General features: G+C 50.4%; 5 protein-coding genes across 5 annotated transcripts; 2 read left to right on the top strand and 3 right to left on the bottom strand.

The window, feature by feature from the left end:
• Positions 1-5,180: 5,180 nt before the first annotated feature.
• Positions 5,181-7,007, bottom strand: LOC9646821. The gene is made up of 7 exons (XM_024684962.1): positions 6,869-7,007; positions 6,595-6,809; positions 6,357-6,545; positions 6,164-6,303; positions 5,970-6,116; positions 5,821-5,905; positions 5,181-5,764 (listed from the first exon to the last, which is right to left on the bottom strand). Exons 1-7 carry the CDS (start codon positions 7,005-7,007, stop codon positions 5,321-5,323), a joined length of 1,359 nt encoding a protein of 452 aa, XP_024540730.1. The 3' UTR covers positions 5,181-5,320.
• Positions 7,008-13,269: 6,262 nt separating this feature from the next.
• LOC9647324 lies at positions 13,270-15,694 on the bottom strand. The gene is made up of 7 exons (XM_024684985.1): positions 14,929-15,694; positions 14,651-14,863; positions 14,413-14,601; positions 14,220-14,359; positions 14,026-14,172; positions 13,888-13,972; positions 13,270-13,831 (listed from the first exon to the last, which is right to left on the bottom strand). The coding sequence occupies exons 1-7, from the start codon at positions 15,517-15,519 to the stop codon at positions 13,388-13,390; spliced, it is 1,809 nt and encodes a 602-aa protein (XP_024540753.1). The 5' UTR covers positions 15,520-15,694; the 3' UTR covers positions 13,270-13,387.
• Positions 15,695-15,786: 92 nt separating this feature from the next.
• On the bottom strand, positions 15,787-17,301 carry LOC112349841 (pentatricopeptide repeat-containing protein At4g02750-like). The gene has a single exon (XM_024684963.1). It carries the CDS (start codon positions 17,299-17,301, stop codon positions 15,787-15,789), a length of 1,515 nt encoding a protein of 504 aa, XP_024540731.1.
• Positions 17,302-17,480: 179 nt separating this feature from the next.
• Positions 17,481-18,204, top strand: LOC9647326 (LOB domain-containing protein 4). The gene has a single exon (XM_024684986.1). It carries the CDS (start codon positions 17,611-17,613, stop codon positions 18,184-18,186), a length of 576 nt encoding a protein of 191 aa, XP_024540754.1. The 5' UTR covers positions 17,481-17,610; the 3' UTR covers positions 18,187-18,204.
• Positions 18,205-18,228: 24 nt separating this feature from the next.
• Positions 18,229-20,729, top strand: LOC9646822 (dolichyl-diphosphooligosaccharide--protein glycosyltransferase subunit 1B). Its single transcript, XM_002979935.2, has 10 exons — positions 18,229-18,368; positions 18,418-18,462; positions 18,515-19,152; positions 19,212-19,353; positions 19,415-19,594; positions 19,648-19,719; positions 19,775-19,864; positions 19,918-20,076; positions 20,146-20,361; positions 20,415-20,729. Exons 1-10 carry the CDS (start codon positions 18,267-18,269, stop codon positions 20,601-20,603), a joined length of 1,833 nt encoding a protein of 610 aa, XP_002979981.1. The 5' UTR covers positions 18,229-18,266; the 3' UTR covers positions 20,604-20,729.
• Positions 20,730-21,809: the final 1,080 nt, after the last annotated feature.

Here is a 21,809-nt window from a genome sequence, read left to right on the forward strand (position 1 = left end):
CAGGAGAGCTTGTCACAAGGAGCCTGGTTGCCATCAGTCACTCACATTAAGCAACCGATCGCAGCTCTAGCTAGGCAAGATGATGCCTCCAGTGTGAGATTGATTCGATCATTTGCCTCGTCTGAAACACCAAAATATTGCAAGATCATGAGCAAGTGGACCACAACTACACTACCATATCAATATGCCATAGCTGATCTTGGATTAGCCATTATCAAACTCCACCTTAGAACAATAACAGAACAAGGTTGTATCGTGAAATGATTGAGATTGAGACAAACCCTAAAACAAAGAACATAGAATTAGAACAATTGAAATCATACATAACTACACATGAATCGTGGCAATGGGCTTCTATTCTGCCTCTGCCTCTTCCTCTGCCTCAGGCTTCGTCTCCGCCTCTGGCTTTGGATCGTCATGCTCCTGAGGAGGAGGAGGAGGTGGAGGAGCAAGGGAATTCTTCTGTGCAACAAAAGAATTCATTCAAAGCAAAGAAAGAGATTCTTGTACTTCCCTGTAGATCTTGAGGTTGTGATCCAACTGCTTCTCCTTCACGAACGTAATGTGCAGCCTTTTTGTTCATCGCCATTTCCTTCTCCGCCATCGCACTTGGCTGCTTTCCCGCCCAAATATGCTCTTTTATTCTCAAATTGCCATTTCCTTTTAACGCATTGAGTGTAATCATTATCTATTTTTCATGATCACGAAGCCTTCCGGTCCTTTTCAAGGCTCCAGGATTTTCTGGAAGCAAACAAGAGCTAGCAGCTAATTTGCCTTCTGCTTTAATCTTTTTATTTGAGTGATTGCAGCTATTTATGCGAACGATTTTGGCTGTTCGCTGCATCAGCTTGCATTGAGGAGGCAAGGCAGTAGCCTTATGGTGACACTTACATGCTTGGACTGGCCTCTTTCTTTTATCGTGGATCATCTCTCCATTTTACGTGTGGAGTTCTTCCCATGAATCAAAACTAAGTGCGCTGGCAAGCCATCCGGTTGAGGAGATCACGCATTCTCAACTTCCCTCTGCAAAATCGCATCCCATATGTGACCAGCTCCACACCCTGTATGCCGGAGGGCCGGGATACACCAAGTTCAACGGCTCAAGAACCACGAAGTCTACCTCTTGGCATTGCTTGAGAAGACCGTGAGATCTTCCTCTTCTTCTTCTTCTTCCTGAGTGTATTCGTGCCACTGCCATAGTCTCCTAGGATGTAGTTTCTTTCACCCGACCTCGAGGTGCCCTGTGTGATCCGCACTGGCTCGAAACATGCCGGTTGTGTTGAAGTCCATTGCGATCCTTCCCTTGGCCGAGGCTTTTTTTACGTGAAAATCGATCGCCACGCCACCTTTCTACAGGTGCGTGCAATGGAGGACAACGAGATGATCGGTGTTGACAACTAGATGGAAGCCAGCATCATGGACGGTGCCACTGGGCCTCACCGCGGTTGGCACGCGTCGTCATGGATAAGACTCCTTTGAACGCTTTCTCTTGTCTTGTTAACTGCAAAGTTTGAATTGACAGGGAGTTGAAACTGCCGATCCCAGCTACTTAATCTCCGAGAAAAACATCTAGCACCAAGGAGATGCAAATCGTTCAGGTAGAGTGGGATAGTTCGTTTTGTTCTCACGCAATTGCTAACTGATCTCTCGTGAAAGCTAGATCGACTACTTGCCGCATTCCGAAGCTGGCGAGACAAGGGTTGTGTGGCCGTGCACGGCTGCCACTTCCACCGGGGGCCCGGTGAACAAGCTGGCAGGTCGCAGGAATTTACGCGAGTGGTGTCCGCAACCAGGAAAGGCGAGAGCATCATTCGACGCATGGTTGCCGCACTTGCATGAAGTACAAAGCTCTCAAGCTCAAGGAGCTCAAGGCAGGGACAACGGGTCTGGTGGCAGTCAAGTCAAGCTTATCACCAATTCAACCACGTCCAGGCACATCGTCCACTCTCTAGCTCAGCAACACCCAGTCTGAGGCAGGACTGACTCTGCAGCCGAGCGCTTGATGTCGCCGGCAACCTGCTGCCTAGGGCTGGTAGCTTAGAGTGGTGCTGCATCTTTCTCAGAGCGCTCCTTCTCCTGCCGGATAATGTCGGCAGCGGGCCTGATGGCTCGTGTCAGGTGGTAAGTAGAGCGTTTTGCACACCATCGAAGCGGGAATATTGAATCACTTAAAGCTGCAGGTAAGTTTTGTGAATTGAACAACACTCTTCTCAGTATATAGAATAAAGGTGTGGGGCTGAACCCAATTAAATAGGAATATTCTCAAGGAGCTTAAAAGAGATCAATATAAAAGGGTTTATCAGCTTTATAAATTGCATAGGGTTTTATGGTGTCATGATGCTCTCCACGTATGCCAGAACGGGCATCTCGACCACGTCTTTGAGGACATGCCTGGAATACAATACTTGGCGCCTCAAAAGATGAAAGCTTACCGAGCATCGCTGCCACAAGCGCGAGCCTGCAACATCTTCGTTAAGTAGCAGCCAGCGAGAATGATAGATTAGAAAAAGCTCATTGCTGGCAATGTAATGATCAGCCAAAGACGCTCTGGAACGGCTAATGGCCATTGAGCCAAGAGGAACAGACCCATGCATACCTGCTGAATCCATCCATAACTTTCACAGCGGTACATTCTTCAACTTTTCTCGGGCCTGACTCTCAATGGAAAACATTTCAAGCGAACACAAAACGATTTGCTAGAAAATCTTTCAGGTACATTGATCACCTTTCTTCCTGGCAGACAGAGGAAGATGATCGTCCTGCGACTATTCAAACTCCGAGTTCCCGGATCCGTCCTCCTTGCTTGCGCCATTCCCGCGTAGAGCAACAGAAAAGCTTTAGTACGTCAACAGAAAAGCTCCATTTCGAGCAGGAATAGTCAGTGGTGTGGCAATCAGAAAAAAGAATCCGAATGAGAGAATTTTCTAAAGCTGCATTGACGTTTCTCTTAGATTTGTGTGTTTGACTGGACTTGTAGTCGTGCCAAAGATTCAAACAATTGGGAATATATTGGTTTTGAATTAGCAAGATTTAGAATGAAATGCTGTGCTGCGGCATCTCTGGAATCCTGATCTGTTTAGTTTCCCTCTGCGGGGAATTTGGGGGATCTTGCCAATGCAGCACTGGCGTGCTCTTCTCCAAGAGATCATCTGCCAAATCCTACCTTGGTTGATTGTGAATCCGTGATGCCGTCGGAACAGCTGATGAGGATTGTGATGGCCGCGCAGCTAAACCCCAAAGCTCGGCTACTTCTAATGCCACATCAATCCCTTCCATGGGTTGGGTGGTCGAGCTCTCCCCAGTCAAGCCATGGTCACTTGGTCTTGAGCTCGTCATAGTGGTCACCATGTCCACGATCTTTGCGATGTCCAGCGCTTTCTCCTGCTCCTCGCTCAACAGCTTCTGGTCGTGGAGGCTGCACAGAATCGACATTGCATGCTTGCTCCTCTCGCCATCGTGATGGTCCAAACCAAAGGAGAGCGCGCTCATGAGAACTGCTATAACGTCGTCACTGCTACTGCCGCTTCCATCGAGTAGCGTTTCAAGGTACTGGCGATTCTTGCGGCAGAGAAGATCCAGCACTACTGCCACTTTGCTTCCTAGTGGATCAGCTTGGCAGGTACGGAGGAGTTGGAACAATCCATAGATGACGCTCTTGTAGCCAGGGAGAAGATCACCATGGCTGGGATCATAGGCTAGCAATGCCGCGAGAGCGTCTAGAGCTAGCTCCTGGAGCTCCTGGGAGGAACAAAAGAGAGCATTCGCGAGGTACCTTGTCAAGTCGTGATTCTTCCTGAGTAGCGTCCTCAAATTCGCTGCGATCTTCTGCCTGGAGCTCTGGGTCTCTGGCTCTACATCGACCCTGGCTGGATCATCTCCATCGCCATTGAAGGTATAGCGCAGGGAATCCTTCCACTCCTTGTGCGTATCCCCTCTAGCAAAATCAAAATTCGCGATCACACCCGGCTCGGCATTGGCAATCCCTCCAAATGCCGCAAGCTTTCCTAGCAGCTCCAGCACCGACTTGTTGGTATCCGGCTCCAGCGCTTTCACCAGAAGCGAGACGCATTCATCGCTGGCCTGAACGACGTGTGCCACAGCGAAGAAGGCGTTTTCATCTTTGCAGATCTCGGCCACTAGAGAAATCGCCGCTCGCCGGTTGATGAGATAGTACTTGTGGCCCATGCACTCGAACAGCCGCTCCACAACTTCACGCTTGGATGCCAAGAGGAGCTTCCCACTTCGCTTTCTCTGATCTTCTTCTTCCCAGTGGCACATCGCATCCAGCATCAGCAAGCTCTTCCTCAGCTCCCGGTTGCCTCTCGATTCCAAGAACTCGTTCGCGACGTAGTCGACCAAGTTCATCCTGAGCCCCTTGATGGCTCCATCTCTCAGCGTCGTCTCGTACACGGCAACGAAGAACTTGGACTTAGTTTCCAGGAGAAATCTCGGTCGGTCCCTGTTCTTCTTCGCCTTCTTGTACCTCACTGATATGATCTCCCAGCAGCCGCGGATGCACAGGAACAAGCTCGACTCGGCGATGACGATCGAGGAGAAGCTGATCATTGCGACGAACTCGTTGGACTTTGGATACTTGGCGTCCAGTGGTAGCCAGAGGATCGTGGCTCTGAGGCTGACGAGAGCCAGAAGGATCTCAGTATTGTAGGCCATGTTGTAGACGATGACGAATGAGCGCCCGGAGCGAGCATTGTACAAAAATCTGAGAGGCAGCAGCAAGAGAAGCAGCTGCAAGGAGGTTTGCAAGAGCAATACTGGGCCGCCCAAGAGGCCCAAGAAGCCTAAGGGGGCGATGAGAGGAAAGAGGGTGATGACGAGTAGGATCAGGCGGGAATTCACCTTTCGGTTCTTTAAGCCTTCGGACAAGCTGAGAAACCGGAAGCCCCTGATGCCATAGCTAACGAGCAGGAAAGTGACGAAGTAGAAGTCATAGTATTTCAGATCGTCCACGAATCCCCCCAGGAGAACCACAGTCGCCCACAGGAACATAAACTTTCCCAAGTTCGTGGTGAACTGCTCCAGAGTTGCGAGCAACACAGCACCCATAATAAATCAATTTCCCCTGTTTTGCTGGAGCTAGCTTCCTGCCTGTTCTTCACTCAAGCGAGTTTTGATCGGATTCTTCAGCGCTAGTAAAAACTTTGGCCATTTGCAGCTTCCAAGAATCATCACGCTGGAAAATCTCATTAGTAGCAATGACACTGAATATGTACACTAAAAAGTTTACCTCTTGATAGTCGTACACTACAATTCGCGTCGAAAGAGCTCTCCTGGCTCTCAAAACAATCACCCAAGAATCTGTTCACCGAGCAGCAGTATTCACAGCTTGATCTTGCTCCGTCTCTTCCGGTGGTGGCTTCACATAGCGGCCCAGAGACTTCTGCTTGTAGCGGCTGCGCATTCTAGCCAGCCTCTCCTTGTTCCTGCGCTTCCTTTCCAACTTCATGTTGTATCTCTCCTGCCTCTCCCTCTCCAAGATTCCCTGCCAGAACACTTCTCCCGTGTGTGGCCAGAGCCACCGGTACGTAGGATGCTCGTCGTCAACTTTCTCGGCCATGTCTTCGTCCATTCCCTTGAGCACGCTAAAGCTGAACCACTTGACTTTCATCTGCCCGCGTCGGCTCTCGAGAGCGTTCTGCTCCATCATTATACCCGTCTCAGGATCCACGTAGATGAGTCTCCTGGCACTGTGATACGCCCAAACGTTCACCAGGACCTCAAGTAGACGGCAGTAGCAGTGTTGAGCCTAAGAGATTTAGTATTTAGAACTCACAGCCAAAAGAATTCGAGGTTGTACCATACCTCCAGTTGTGTGGTTGCAAGAGGACAGTTTCCATGGTCGTGATGTTCAATGTAGAGCCGAGAATCGAGAGCGTCCACGAACATCCTAAGACAAGATAACCAGTTAAGAAGATATTTCGTTGGAGTATGTGCAACAAACTGCAACAGACCGGGAAAACATGACGAACTCCACGAAAGATGAGGTAGACATAGCCCAGCAATGCTTGCTAGACCAGACACCAGATGGCATCGTTGGAAGCTCCAGTTGGTCTTTGTTTAAGCCGAACATTGTCTTGAATGTCTCCATGAAAATCCGCCTGGAATGAACACCGTTGGCCTTGACAAACTTTGTCTCGACACATACCTGCAGTTTCCAGCATTGCTTGCATCGCAAGAAGTCCAGAAATCTTCCGACTTGCCAGCCCAGAAATAAACGGCATCGCCATGAATACCGACCCTCACAGCATCGGCTAAAGAGTTTTCAGCTTTTGGCGACAGAGCAACCTGAGGAAAGAAAAATTTAAGATCGTATCCACCGTCAATCCGCAATTTCTTACTCTTTCGGTAGCAGCTAGCGAGGGTTGAAATCCAATCCACGAGTTCTTATGCACTCGATCAATCCTGTTAGCGATTGCGAGAAATCCACCAAAATCGCAAAAGCTATCGCGGTAGAAAGTGTCGTTTAAAAGCACAAGGCGTGATGCAGCATCAATGTCGTCGACCTTTGGTCTCCTTCCCCTCGGTGACTGCATCAAAGTGGAGGTGATGAGAACTTCAAGCACAACACGAGCTTACCAGACTAAGACCACGGTACAGAGGATAATTCTGATGGAGAGAAGCCCAGCCGCTGTTTCCGTCGTAAGTTTCGTAAATGCATAGCGGCTGCCCAGGGCGCTCAAGCTCCCCATCGTCACGTTCGTGATTCTTAAACTTCTCCCTTTCGGCTCTTTTCACGCCTCGGTTCACATCCTCAAAAGTCGCTTGGGCTTGTTCTTTTCTCTCATCCAGCTGATGAAAAAGGAGAAAACAGGAATGAGAACAATGAAAGGAGCATCCAACTGATGGTATACCTCCTCTTCTATTCTCTCCACGTCTTCAATCGCATGCAGATCTCGCTCCACAGCCACTTCTCCTTCCAGATTTTCTTCGTAGTCTTCAAAGTTGCCAATAGAACTGTTAATCTTTGCGGAGGCTTCCTTGCTCTTCATGAACTAAAGTTCTTTGCTCCAAGCCAGATGGACGCGTTCGGCCAACTCTAGAACCATTGAGAAAATTCTGCTGTAAATCGTCAGGTCCACCGCTTGGTGACGATCCCTTCTAACAGCAGCACCGACTGGAAAACCAGCCATACCACTACTGCAGTGATGACAATCCTGGAAGCCAAAACTTTGCCTTTCACTGGAAAACATTCCCCACACTCCCTCTTGCTCGCCTTGGAAAATCCATGAGCGGCGCCGCCACCGCGAACATTCACGACCACCTGAGCTGGAACGCATTGCCATTCCTAGCGCCTCCATTCTGGGGCAGCCACCGCTTGGACGCATTCCCTGCTCTAGAATTCCCCGATGGCCCGGTGAAGGCAGTCCCTTCCCTGCCAGGCGCTCCACAGCAGAGGAGAAGCTCGATCTATCGAGGTGTCACGAGGTACTATATCCTTTACTCCAATGGATATCTCGTTTCATAATGTTTCTCTTCTTCCTTGTTGGCTGCAGGCATGGATGGGAAGCACATTTATGGGACAAAAGTACCTGGAATCATACTCAAAACAAGAAGGGCAAGGTAAGCTCGAAAACATGTATAACCAACTTGTTCGGACTTGCCAATGGATGAGCGCAGTCTATCTAGGTACTCGGCAGCTCCAGCAGCGACTTGATCAGTGCCCGGATCCAAGCAGAGAGACAGCTCTCGATGGCTTTCCAGTTAAGAGATGTTTGCCACAAGTTCGTAGCTGTTGATCACATCATCCATACTAAGGCTCCGTGCGTTCAGCTTTGCAGGGAAATCTGGGCTTCCACAAGTCCCACACGAGTCGACGCTGTGCCTAGCGTTCATCTCTTCAAGCTTCTCCTTCCTTCCTGAATCGAGGCTTTTCTCTACTCCAGACGAGCTCTTGCGTTGGAGAGCTCTCACCAGTAGCTGTTGCACCGATCGAGCACCGTCCAGTTGCCCTCCTCGACTTTCGCCACCTTCTCTAGATCTTGCTGTTTAGATTGGGCTTGAATTATCATCAGGAGAGCTTGTCACAAGGAGCCTGGTTGCCATCAGTCACTCACATTAAGCAACCGATCGCAGCTCTAGCTAGGCAAGATGATGCCTCCAGTGTGAGATTGATTCGATCATTTGCCTCGTCTGAAACACCAAAATATTGCAAGATCATGAGCAAGTGGACCACAACTACACTACCATATCAATATGCCATAGCTGATCTTGGATTAGCCATTATCAAACTCCACCTTAGAACAATAACAGAACAAGGTTGTATCGTGAAATGATTGAGATTGAGACAAACCCTAAAACAAAGAACATAGAATTAGAACAATTGAAATCATACATAACTACACATGAATCGTGGCAATGGGCTTCTATTCTGCCTCTGCCTCTTCCTCTGCCTCAGGCTTCGTCTCCGCCTCTGGCTTTGGATCGTCATGCTCCTGAGGAGGAGGAGGAGGTGGAGGAGCAAGGGAATTCTTCTGTGCAACAAAAGAATTCATTCAAAGCAAAGAAAGAGATTCTTGTACTTCCCTGTAGATCTTGAGGTTGTGATCCAACTGCTTCTCCTTCACGAACGTAATGTGCAGCCTTTTTGTTCATCGCCATTTCCTTCTCCGCCATCGCACTTGGCTGCTTTCCCGCCCAAATATGCTCTTTTATTCTCAAATTGCCATTTCCTTTTAACGCATTGAGTGTAATCATTATCTATTTTTCATGATCACGAAGCCTTCCGGTCCTTTTCAAGGCTCCAGGATTTTCTGGAAGCAAACAAGAGCTAGCAGCTAATTTGCCTTCTGCTTTAATCTTTTTATTTGAGTGATTGCAGCTATTTATGCGAACGATTTTGGCTGTTCGCTGCATCAGCTTGCATTGAGGAGGCAAGGCAGTAGCCTTATGGTGACACTTACATGCTTGGACTGGCCTCTTTCTTTTATCGTGGATCATCTCTCCATTTTACGTGTGGAGTTCTTCCCATGAATCAAAACTAAGTGCGCTGGCAAGCCATCCGGTTGAGGAGATCACGCATTCTCAACTTCCCTCTGCAAAATCGCATCCCATATGTGACCAGCTCCACACCCTGTATGCCGGAGGGCCGGGATACACCAAGTTCAACGGCTCAAGAACCACGAAGTCTACCTCTTGGCATTGCTTGAGAAGACCGTGAGATCTTCCTCTTCTTCTTCTTCTTCCTGAGTGTATTCGTGCCACTGCCATAGTCTCCTAGGATGTAGTTTCTTTCACCCCGACCTCGAGGTGCCCTGTGTGATCCGCACTGGCTCGAAACATGCCGGTTGTGTTGAAGTCCATTGCGATCCTTCCTTGGCCGAGGCTTTTTTTACGTGAAAATCGATCGCCACGCCACCTTTTTACAGGTCCATGCAATGGAGGACAACGAGATGATCGGTGTTGACACGGCACTAGATGGAAGCCAGCATCATGGACGGTGCCACTTGGCCTCACCGCGGTTGGCACGCGTCGTCATGGATAAGACTCCTTTGAACGCTTTCTCTTGTCTTGTTAACTGCAAAGTTTGAATTGACAGGGAGTTGAAACTGCCGATCCCAGCTACTTAATCTCCGAGAAAAACATCTAGCACCAAGGAGATGCAAATCGTTCAGGTAGAGTGGGATAGTTCGTTTTGTTCTCACGCAATTGCTAACTGATCTCTCGTGAAAGCTAGATCGACTACTTGCCGCATTCTGAAGCTGGCGAGACAAGGGTTGTGTGGCCGTGCACGGCTGCCACTTCCACCGGGGGCCCGGTGAACAAGCTGGCAGGTCGCAGGAATTTACGCGAGTGGTGTCCGCAACCAGGAAAGGCGAGAGCATCATTCGACGCATGGTTGCCGCACTTGCATGAAGTACAAAGCTCTCAAGCTCAAGGAGCTCAAGGCAGGGACAACGGGTCTGGTGGCAGTCAAGTCAAGCTTATCACCAATTCAACCACGTCCAGGCACATCGTCCACTCTCTAGCTCAGCAACACCCAGTCTGAGGCAGGACTGACTCTGCAGCCGAGCGCTTGATGTCGCCGGCAACCTGCTGCCTAGGGCTGGTAGCTTAGAGTGGTGCTGCATCTTTCTCAGAGCGCTCCTTCTCCTGCCGGATAATGTCGGCAGCGGGCCTGATGGCTCGTGTCAGGTGGTAAGTAGAGCGTTTTGCACACCATCGAAGCGGGAATATGGTGCCGCAAAAGGTGTCAGGGACGGCTCTGATGGAAGCGAACGCCCAGAAGATGGCGATCAAGCAAGAGCTTTGTTTCGAAGAATTCCCAGCTGGAATGTCCTGGCTTGGCTTGGCGGCAACGAATGGAGATATGCTCGAAGTCATGGAAACTTTCAACTCGGCCCCGGATGCCACTTTGCAGGCGGTGTTCATCTCCGCGTCGGGCATCTCGACAACGTCTTTGAGGACATGCCTGGAATACAATACTCGACGCCTCGAAAGATGAAAGCTTACCAAGCATCGCTGCCGAAAGCGCGAGCCTGCAACATCTTCGTTAAGTAACAGCCAGAGAGAATGATAGATTAGAAAAAGCTCATTGCTGGCAATGTAATGATCAGCCAAAGACGCTCTGGAACGGCTAGTGGCCGTTGAGCCAAGAAAACAGACCCATGCGTACCTGCTGAATCCATCCATAACTTTCACAGCAGTACATTCTTCAACTTTTCTGGGGCCTGACTCTCAATGGAAAACATTTCAAGCGAACACAAAACGATTTGCTAGAAAATCTTTCAGGTACATTGATCACCTTTCTTCCTGGCAGACAGAGGAAGATGATCGTCCTGCGACTATTCAAACTCCGAGTTCCGGGATCCGTCCTCCTTGCTTGCGCCATTCCCGCGTAGAGCGGGATCTTTAGTACGTCAACAGAAAAGCTCCAGTTCGAGCAGGAATAGTCAGTGGCGTGGCAATCAGAAAAGAGAATCCGAATGAGAGACCTTTCTAAAGCTGCATTGACGTTTCTCTTAGATTTGTGTGTTTGACTGGACTTGTAGTCGTGCCGAAGATTCAAACAATTGGGAATATATTGGTTTTGAATTAGCAAGATTTAGAATGAAATGCTGTGCTGCGGCATCTCTGGAATCCTGATCTGTTTAGTTTCCCTCTGCGGGGAATTTGGGGGATCTTGCCAATGCAGCACTGGCGTGCTCTTCTCCAAGAGATCATCTGCCAAATCCTACCTTGGTTGATTGTGAATCCGTGATGCCGTCGGAACAGCTGATGAGGATTGTGATGGCCGCGCAGCTAAACCCCAAAGCTCGGCTACTTCTAATGCCACATCAATCCCTTCCATGGGTTGGGTGGTCGAGCTCTCCCCAGTCAAGCCATGGTCACTTGGTGTTGAGTTCGTCATAGTGGTCACCATGTCCACGATCTTTGCGATGTCCAGCGCTTTCTCCTGCTCCTCGCTCAACAGCTTCTGGTCGTGGAGGCGGCACAGAATCGACATTGCATGCTTGCTCCTCTCGCCATCGTGATTATCCAAACCAAAGGAGAGCGCGCTCATGAGAACTGCTATAACGTCGTCACTGCTACTGCCGCTTCCATCGAGTAGCGTTTCCAGGTACTGGCGATTCTTGCGGCAGAGAAGATCCAGCACTACTGCCACTTTGCTTCCTAGTGGATCAGCTTGGCAGGTACGGAGGAGCTGGAACAATCCATAGATGACGCTCTTGTAGCCAGGGAGAAGATCACCATCGCTGGGATCATAGGCTAGCAATGCCGCGAGAGCGTCTAGAGCTAGCTCCTGGAGCTCCTGGGAGGAACAAAAGAGAGCATTCGCGAGGTACCTTGTCAAGTCGTGATTCTTCCTGAGTAGCGTCCTCAAATTCTTTGCGATCTTCTGCTTGGAGCTCTGGATCTCTGGCTCGTCATCAACCCGGGCTGGATCATCTCCTGCATCGATGGAGATGATCCATTCGCCATTCCTGAGAGAATCCTTCCACTTCTTGTCCATATCCCCTTGCGCAAAATCAAAGTTCGCGATCACACCCGGCTCGGCATTGGCAATCCCTCCAAATGCCGCAAGCTTTCCTAGCAGCTCCAGCACCGACTTGTTGGTATCCGGCTCCAGCGCTTTCACCAGAAGCGAGACGCCTTCATCACTGGCCTGGACGACGTGTGCCACAGCGAAGAAGGCGTTTTCATCTTCGCAGATCTCGGCCACTAGAGAAATCGCCGCTCGCCGGTAGATGAGATAGTACTTGTCGCCCATGCACTCGAACAGCCGCTCCACAACTTGACGCTTAGATGCCAAGAGGAGCTTCCCACTTCGCTTTCTCTGATCTTCTTCTTCCCAGTGGCACACTGCATCCAGCATCAACAAGCTTTTCCTCAGCTCCCGGTTGCCTCTCGATTCCAAGAACTCGTTCGCGACGTAGTCGACCAAGTTCATCCTTAGCCCCTTGATGGCTCCATCTCTCAACGTCGTCTCGTACACGGCAACGAAGAACTTGGACTTAGTTTCCAGGAGAAATCTCGGTCGGTCCCTGTTCTTCTTCGCCTTCTTGTACCTCACTGATATGATCTCCCAGCAGCCGCGGATGCACAGGAACAAGCTCGACTCGGCGATGACGATCGAGGAGAAGCTGATCATTGCGACGAACTCGTTGGACTTTGGATACTTGGGGTGCAGTAGTAGTAGCCAGCGGATCGTGACTCTGAGGCTGACGAGAGCCAGAAGGATCTCAGTATTGTAGGCCATGTTGTAGACGATGACGAATGAGCGCCCGGAGCGAGCATTGTACAGCAGCAAGAGAAGCAGCAGCAAGAGAAGCAGCAGCAAGAGAAGCAGCAGCAAGAGAAGCAGCGACAAGAGAAGCAAGAGAGGCAGCGACAAGGAGGTTTGTATATAGACGCCGAAGGGAAAGAGGACGAGGAGGCGAAGGAGGGCGATGACGAGTAGGATCAGGCGGGAATTCACCTTTCGTTTCTTTAAGCCTTCGGACAAGTTGAGAAACCGGAAGCCCCTGATGCCATAGCTAACGAGCAGGAGACTGACGTAGTAGAAGTCACAGATTTTCAGATCGTTCACAAATCCCCCCAGGAGAACCACAGTCGCCCACAGGAACATAAACTTTCCCAAGTTCGTGGTGAACTGCTCCAGAGTTGCGAGCAACACAGCACCCATAATAAATCAATTTCCCCTGTTTTGCTGGAGCTAGCTTCCTGCCTGTTCTTCACTCAAGCGAGTTTTGATCGGATTCTTCAGCGCTAGTCAAAACTTTGGCCATTTGCAGCTTCCAAGAATCATCACGCTGGAAAATCTCATTAGTAGCAATGACACTGAATATGTACACTAAAGTTTACCTCTTGATACTACAATTCGCGTCGAAAGAGCTCTCCTGGCTCTCAAAACAATCACCCAAGAATCTGTTCACCGAGCAGCAGTATTCACACCTTGATCTTGCTCCGTCTCTTCCGGTGGTGGCTTCACATAGCGGCCCAGAGACTTCTGCTTGTAGCGGCTGCGCATTCTAGCCAGCCTCTCCTTGTTCCTGCGCTTCCTTTCCAACTTCATGTTGTATCTCTCCTGCCTCTCCCTCTCCAAAATTCCCTGCCAGAACACTTCTCCCGTGTGTGGCCAGAGCCACCGGTACGTAGGATGCTCGTCGTCAACTTTCTCAGCCATGTCTTCGTCCATTCCCTTGAGCACGCTAAAGCTGAACCACTTCACTTTCATCTGCCCGCGTCGGCTCTCGAGAGCGTTCTGCTCCATCATTATACCCGTCTCAGGATCCACGTAGATGAGTCTCCTGGCACTGTGATACGCCCAAACGTTCACCAGGACCTCAAGTAAATGGCAGTAGCAGTGTTGAGCCTAAGATATTTAGTATTTAGAACTCACAGCGACAAGAATTCGAGGTTGTACCATACCTCCAGTTGTGTGGTTGCAAGAGGACAGTTTCCATGATCGTGATGTTCAACGTAGAGCCGAGAATCGAGAGCGTCCACGAACATCCTAGGACAAGATAACCAGTTAAGTTGGAGTATGTGCAACAAACTGCAACAGACCGGGAAAACATGACGAACTCCACGAAAGATGAGGTAGACATGGCCCAGCAATGCTTGCTAGACCAGACACCAGATGGCATCGTTGGAAGCTCCAGTTGGTCTTTGTTTAAGCCATACATTGTTTTGAATGTCTCCATGAAAATCCGCCTGGAATGAACACCGTTGGCCTTGACAAACTTTGTCTCGACACATACCTGCAGTTTCCAGCATTGCTTGCATCGCAAGAAGTCCAGAAATCTTCCGACTTGCCAGCCCAGAAATAAACGGCATCGCCATGAATACCGACCTTCACAGCCTCGGCTAGAGAGTTTTCAGCTTTTGGCGACAGAGCAACCTGAGGAAAGAAAAATTTAAGATCGTATCCACCGTCAATCCGCAATTTCTTACTCTTTCGGTAGCAGCTAGCGAGGGTTGAAATCCAATCCACGAGTTCTTATGCACTCGATCAATCCTGTTAGCGATTGCGAGAAATCCACCAAAATCGCAAAAGCTATCGCGGTAGAAAGTGTCGTTTAAAAGCACAAGGCGTGATGCAGCATCAATGTCGTCGACCCTTGGTCTCCTTCCCCTCGGTGACTGCATCAAAGTTGAGGTGATGAGAACTTCAAGTACAACACGAGCTTACCAGACTAAGACCACGGTACAGAGGATAATTCTGATGGAGGGAAGCCCAGCCGCTGTTTCCGTCGTAAGTTTCGTAAATGCATAGCGGCTGCCCAGTGCGCTCAAGCTCCCCATCGTCACGTTCGTGATTCTCAAACTTCTCCCTTTCGGCTCTTTTCACGCCTCGGTTCACATCCTCAAAAGTCGCTTGGGCTTGTTCTTTTTTCTCATCCAGCTGATGAAAAAGGAGAAAGAAGGAATGAGAACAATGAAAGAAGGAGCATCACACTGATGGTATACCTCCTCCTCTTCTATTCTCTCCACGTCTTCAATCGCATGCAGATCTCGCTCCACAGCCACTTCTCCTTCCAGATTTTCTTCGTAGTCTTCAAAGTTGGCAATAGAACTGTTAATTTTTGCGGAGGCTCCTTGCTCGTCATGAGCTAAAGTTCTTTGCTCCAAGCCAGATGGACGCGTTCGGGCAACTCTAGAACCATTGAGAAAATTCTGCTGTAAATCGTCAGCTCCACCGGGAAGATTCATCTCGGAACGCTTGGTGACGATCCCTTCTAACAGCAGCACCGACTGGAAAACCAGCCATAACACTACCGCAGTGATGACAATCCTGGAAGCCAAAACTTTGCCTTTCACTGGAAAACATTCCCCACACTCCCTCTTGCTCGCCTTGGAAAATCCATGAGCGGCGCCGCCACCGCGAACATTCACGACCACCTGGGAAGGCTGGAGCTGGAACGCATTGCCATTCCTAGCGCCTCCATTCTGGGGCAGCCACCGCTTGGACGCATTCCCTGCTCTAGAATTCCCCGATGGCCCGGTGAAGGCCGTCCCTTCCCTGCCAGGCGCTCCACAGTGCGGGGAGCTCCCTCCCATTTCCCTTCCCTGGACTCACATTTCACGAATCCGGCTCGCATTTCGCGAAATCCCGCTCCAGCGCCCGTCACAACGCCGAGATCTCGCAATGTAGCCCCGCATCGCCGCCTAGCGCCACCGGATCCAGCTGCCGCGAGAGAGAGACACCTAAAAACCCTAGACCTCTTTCTCTCTCCTGTGCGTCCTTTCTTGTCTTGCCAGCAAGAACCCACTCGTGATCAATCCCTTCCAGAGAATATTCCCGGGATCGATCGATGGATAGATGGATCACTCCGGGCAGAAGGCGTTGGAGAGGAGCACGTAAGGCGTCGCTTGCTCGGGATCGCAATCCGAGGATTGGACCGCACATCGCGCTCCCAGATCAACATCGCCGTGGACGCGGCAAGCGCTGAGCAGCGATGTCCACTCGATGTCCCCAGGAACAAAGGGCATGGCGGCGATGAGCTCCGCGGCGTCGTCCAGATGCCCCATTCTGCCAAGCACATCGATCATACACCCGAAATGCTCCAGCGTGTGGCGCAATCCCCGATCCTCCTCCACCGATGTGAAGTAGCGCCAGCACTCGTGGATCAGGCCGGCGTGGGCGCAAGCGCTGAGCACTACAAGGAAGCTGATCTCGTCTGAAGCGGTGCCCTCGAGATCCATCCCCCGGAAGAGCCCTAAAACCTCGGTGAATCGCCCGGCGTGGGCGTATCCTTGAAGGATATTCGACCACGCCGCCACGTCCTTGATGGGCAGAATATCGAAGAGCTCGCGAGCGTCCAGCAAATGCCCTTCCAGGGTATATCCTGTTATTAGCGAGTTCCACGACACAACATGCCAACAGGGCATTTTGTTAAACAGTAACTTTGCTGTGTGACTTTGGCGAGACTTGGCATACGTGGTAATTATGCTATTCCACGTTACATCGTCTCTAGCGGGCATGGAGTTAAAGGTATCTCTTGCGAGTAACACATGCCCTAACTCGGCATTTGCGGTAAGTATCGCGTTTCCAGAGACTATGTCACGATGTGGCATTTTGGCATAGTATTCGGTTGCCCTAACGGTATCTAATTGCGAGCATCCCGACACAATGAGGCTCCAAGAGAATCTATCTCTTTTGGGCATGGCGTGGAAGAGATCCTGGCCCTCCATCGCCATGCCATTCTGAACGTAAGCGTGGATCATCGCGTTCCAGGCCGTGATATCCCTCTCCGGAATCGCGATCGCGTCAAACATGGCGCGCGCTCGATCGATCTGGCCGCCGCTCGCGTAAGCCGTGAACATCGCCGTGAGAGTGATGACATCGCACTCGCTGTGGGGGATCGAGTAGAAGACGCGCTCGGAATCGGCCAATCGCCCGGCTTTGGCACATCCCTGGAGGATCGCTGTCCAGGCGACGATGTTTCGCTGGGGGATCCGGTGGAACATCCCCAGCGCCTCGTGGATCTTGGAATGGGAGCAGTAGGCTGTGATCATCTCGCTCCAGGTGATCACGTTCCTGGCGGTGGCGCCATCGAATGTCCGCCGCGCCCCTTCCAGATGACCATTGCGGGCAAATGCCGAGAGAAGGATGTTCCAGGAGTAGACATTGGGGCGATCAATCGTGGAGAAGACCGCCGCCGCCTCGCCCACGGATCCACACTTGCCATACATCTCCACAAGCAAATTCGCGAAGAATCGATCGCGGCAGTAATCCGTGGCCAGCATCTCGCGATGCGCCTCGCGGCATTTGAAGAGATTGCCGGAGATTCCACACGCCTTGACGACATCGAACAGCCTCGCCTTGAGGCCCTCGCCCATAAACCCTAAAAGAAACTTTTAAACTTCCCGCCATATTTTGAAAAAGAGCGGGCTCTGCTTCTTAGGGTTCTTGCGATAACGAGCAAATTTACTCGCAAGTTTCCAATTCCGGAGACCGCCACGATCGGTGGTTACAAATTAAGTCCACGCGGTGATGGGGAAGATCACATACCTAATGCCCCCTTCATTCATTCGCTCCCAGACAGCGCAAACAAGCAACGAATTCTCGCGGAGACGATCTCTCCTTTGCTTGATCTCGCCAAAGAAAAGAAGAAATCCCTCCAATCGGTCATCGATCCGGGTTTGATCATGCCAGGAGCTGGAGGGATGTCGCCGTGCGCCGCTTGCAAGCTTCTGAGGAGGCGCTGCGCCAAGGATTGCATCTTCGCCCCATTCTTCCCGCCGGACGAGCCCCAGAAATTCGCCTACGTCCACAAAGTCTTTGGCGCCAGCAATGTGAACAAGATGCTCCAGGTAAGAAAGCCCCTTTGGATCGACCAATCGCGAATTCCCAGCTCCTCTCTCTCTCTCTCTCTCCAGGATCTTCCAGTGTACCAGCGGGCAGACGCTGTGAACAGCATGGTGTACGAGGCGAATTCGCGGATCCGGGACCCTGTCTATGGCTGCGTAGGCGCAATCTCGGCGCTCCAGCAGCAAGTTGCCCAGCTCCAGGCACAGCTCGCGGTATCCCAGGCCGAGATCGTGTGTATGCGAATGCAGCACGCCTCCACGACGATCGCCCTAGGGCAGCACTGCAAATCCCCCTCGCATCTATCGCCCCCAGCGCCATCGTCGCCAGAAATCAATCACCAGAACTACAGGCCACCGATCGGATCAGCGGCAGCGCATGATGGCTTCTCGGCGGGATCGCTGCTCGAAAATTAGGGCTAGAGAATTGTTCCATTTTTTACAAACCTTACAGTGAATGAAATTAGGGTTCTTGGGCTTAGGTCACTAGGGTTTTGATGGCGGCTTCGTCGCTGTGCCTGATCGGCTGCGTGGCGCTGTGGATCCTCGCCGGCACTGCCTTGGCTGAAGATTTAGTGGTCGCCAAGCTTGATCGTCGGGTATGTTGCCACATTTCTCTCGAAATGTTTTTGATCGGGATTTTCGCAGGTCGATCTGACATCGCAAGTGGCAAGAACCCTCGTTTCTTTCAAGGTAATTCAGTGCATTCTCAGTCATCCCTGGTAAATCTCGCTTCCACTTCCAGATCGAAAATTCCGGATCCGATCCAGCGACCAAGTTCTTGTTTGCGCTTTCCAAGGATCAATTTGACCATCTCGCATTTATCTCGGCCGCGTCTGTGTCAGTGAAAGGCAAGTCGAGGACACAATCCGCGCCTCTAACCGTGAAAGAAGTCGAGAAGAAGGAAGATCCGAGCTCCGATGCTGTCTACTTCGAAATCTCTCTAGAGAAATCTCTAGAGCAAGGCCAGGCAGCGACCATCGATGTCCAGTACGCGCTTACACATACGCTGACGCCCTTCCCACGAGAGATTCGTCAGTCCGAGACACAGCTCGTGCTATACCACGACTCGGCATACGTGCTTTCTCCATATCTGGTGAAGTTCCAGACAACTTTCTTCAAGCTTCCAGGCAGCCGTGTGGAGTCCTATACCAAAGTGGAGCCGACCAAGTTGGGAGACAAGGAGATCAAGTATGGACCTTACGAGAACGTTTCGCCCCTCAGCCAAGCACCTGTGACGCTCCAGTTTGAGAACAATCGGCCGTTTGCAGTAGTGGAAACACTTGAGCAGGAGATCGAGATCTCGCACTGGGGGAACGTGTATGTTACCGAGAACTATCACCTCAAGCATACTGGAGCACGTCTGAAAGGTGGATTTTCCAGGTTAGTCTGTAGATTATTCATTTTCCTCAGTGATTATTGGACTAACTGAGCTTTTGCAGGCTAGATTATCAAGCTAAAGGAAACGGTGTTTCTGCCTTTCGCTATCTTGCCGCGATCTTGCCCCCACGGGCACACTCGATCTACTATCGTGATGAGATTGGAAACATTTCTACTTCTCATGTCAGGAACGAGCCTAAAAGAGTAAGTATTTCGAATTCTTTCCTCTCGTGTTTTCGAGTGTATGATTGTTTGATCTTGGCAGACGATAGTTGAGTTTGAGCCAAGATATCCGCTTTTTGGAGGCTGGCAAGTGAAGTTTACTTTGGGATACAGTGTCCCTCTCCAAGATTTTGTGTTTTTGGCTCCTGATGGAAGCCGCTACCTTAACTTTACCTTCGGTAGTCCTCTTGTCGACGTAGTTGTGGAGAAGATTACTACAAAGGTACTTAAACTTACTATTTTGTTCATGTTGAGCTGCTAACGCAATGGTTTCAGGTTGTTCTGCCCGAGGGATCAAGAGATCCCAGTGTGGAAGCACCATTAGCTTTGGATGAGCAACATCAGGAGGTATATAACTTGCTCCAGTTTAGTTGATGGTTAACAGGGTGGTTGTTTTTTCCAGGTGAAACATAGCTACTTAGATACAGTTGGTCGTAAAGTCGTCGTCCTCACGAAGAAAAATGTTGTCGCCGAGCACAATGTACCGTTTCAGGTATGAGGTCTTCATAGACAGAAAAACTTGAGAAAATGATATCATCCCTGCAGGTCAAATACAAATTTAATCCTCTGGCCATGCTTGCGGAACCACTGATGCTCATTTTCGGCTTCTTCTGCTTCTTCTTAGCTTGCATGGCGTACTTGCACTTCGATTTTCCAATATCGAAGTCCTCTGCCGCTTACCAAGCTCGTCTCCAGCAAGAGGAGGTGAGCATATATCTAAGAGTCCTCTCTTTTCTTTTCTTTTTCTGACCGATAAATATCTGCTGTGACTAGGTCCTTGATCTTCTGCAACGCTTCCAAAAGCTCATGAAAAGACGGCTCTTCGAGGCTGAGAAGCTCGAGGCAGCATTGCGTGACCTCGCCCGTACCGGCGACGTTGCTCCTTGCAAAGCCAGCAAAAAACTAGTAGATCCAACGCTGTCCAAGGAAGTGAAAGCCATTCACGAAGCTTTGCAAGCAACTTCACGCTCGTCAAGTGTCAACTCAAAGGTAGGTTTTTTTTTCTTTCCATTCGTTTGTTTGCTAATTGAGGATCATCACAGGTGGAGGCCTTGATCACGAAAGAGAAAGAGAAGCACGAGAGGCTTCTCCAGAAGCTGAATCTCACAGTGGATTTGTACGAGAGGAAGATGAGCAGCAAGGAGATCGATTCACGCCTCGTTCCCCACGAGCAAAAGTACACTCACCTCAAATCGGAAGTGGCGGAGCTGATGGATAGCTTGGACGATTGAAAGAAAGGAGGAAGAAGAAGCACTCACACAGAACACCACAAGAATAATCGGACAATTGAAAAGACTAAGGTGTCTTAACATCTAACGAAGAATGTTTCTAGATCATGCCAATGGGATTTACTCTCATTCCTGAGCACTAGTGGGTCTCTTCTGAAGCAATGCACGAGATTGCGAGAAAGTTTCTTATGGTTCTTTGTTTCTTACCATGGTAAGTGCGGGATCTTGAGGGAGCGAGGAGCCCAAATTCTGAGTTGAAAAGAGGGGTACGTTACCTTGGTTGATTGTGAATCCGTGATGCCGTCGGAACAGCTGATGAGCATTGTGATGGCCGCGCAGCTAAAACCCAAAGCTCGGCTACTTCTAATGCCAGATCAATCCCTTCCATGGGTTGGGTGGTCGAGCTCTCCCCAGTCAAGCCATGGTCACTTGGTCTTGAGCTCATCATAGTGGTCACCATGTCCACGATCTTTGCAATGTCCAGCGCTTTCTCCTGCTCCTCGCTCAACAGCTTCTGGTCGTGGAGGCTGCACAGAATCGACATTGCATGCTTGCTCCTCTCGCCATCGTGATTATCCAAACCAAAGGAGAGCGCGCTCATGAGAACTGCTATAACATCGTCACTGCTACTGCCGCTTCCATCGAGCAGCGTTTCCAGGTACTGGCGATTCTTCCGGCAGAGAAGATCCAGCACCCCTGCCGATTTGCTTCCTAGTGGATCAGCTTGGCAGGCACGGACGAGCTGGAACAATCCATGAATGACGCTCTTGTAGCCAGGGAGAAGATCACCATGGCTGGGATCATAGGCTAGCAATGCCGCGAGAGCGTCTAGAGCTAGCTCCTGGAGGTCCTGGGAGGAACAAAAGAGAGCATTTGCCAGGTACCTTGTCAAGTCGTGATTCTTTCTTAGTAGCGTCCTCAAATTCTTTGCGATCTTCTGCCTGGAGCTCTGGATCTCTGGCTCGACATCGACCCTGGCTGTATCATCTCTATCGCCATTGAAGGTATAGCGGAGGGAATCCTTCCACTTCTTGTGCGTATCCCCTCGAGCAAAATCAAAGTCCGCGATCACACTCGGCACGGGATTGGCAATCTCTCTAAATGCCGCAAGCTTTCCTAGCAACACCAGCACTGACTTGTTGGTATCCGGCTCTAGCGCTTTCACCAGAAGCGAGATGCCTGTGTCGCTGGCCTGGACAACTTGTGCCA

Source organism: Selaginella moellendorffii, unplaced genomic scaffold (genome assembly GCF_000143415.4).
Source record: "Selaginella moellendorffii unplaced genomic scaffold, v1.0 SELMOscaffold_43, whole genome shotgun sequence".
In the NCBI taxonomy this organism is placed as follows: Eukaryota; Viridiplantae; Streptophyta; class Lycopodiopsida; order Selaginellales; family Selaginellaceae; genus Selaginella; species Selaginella moellendorffii.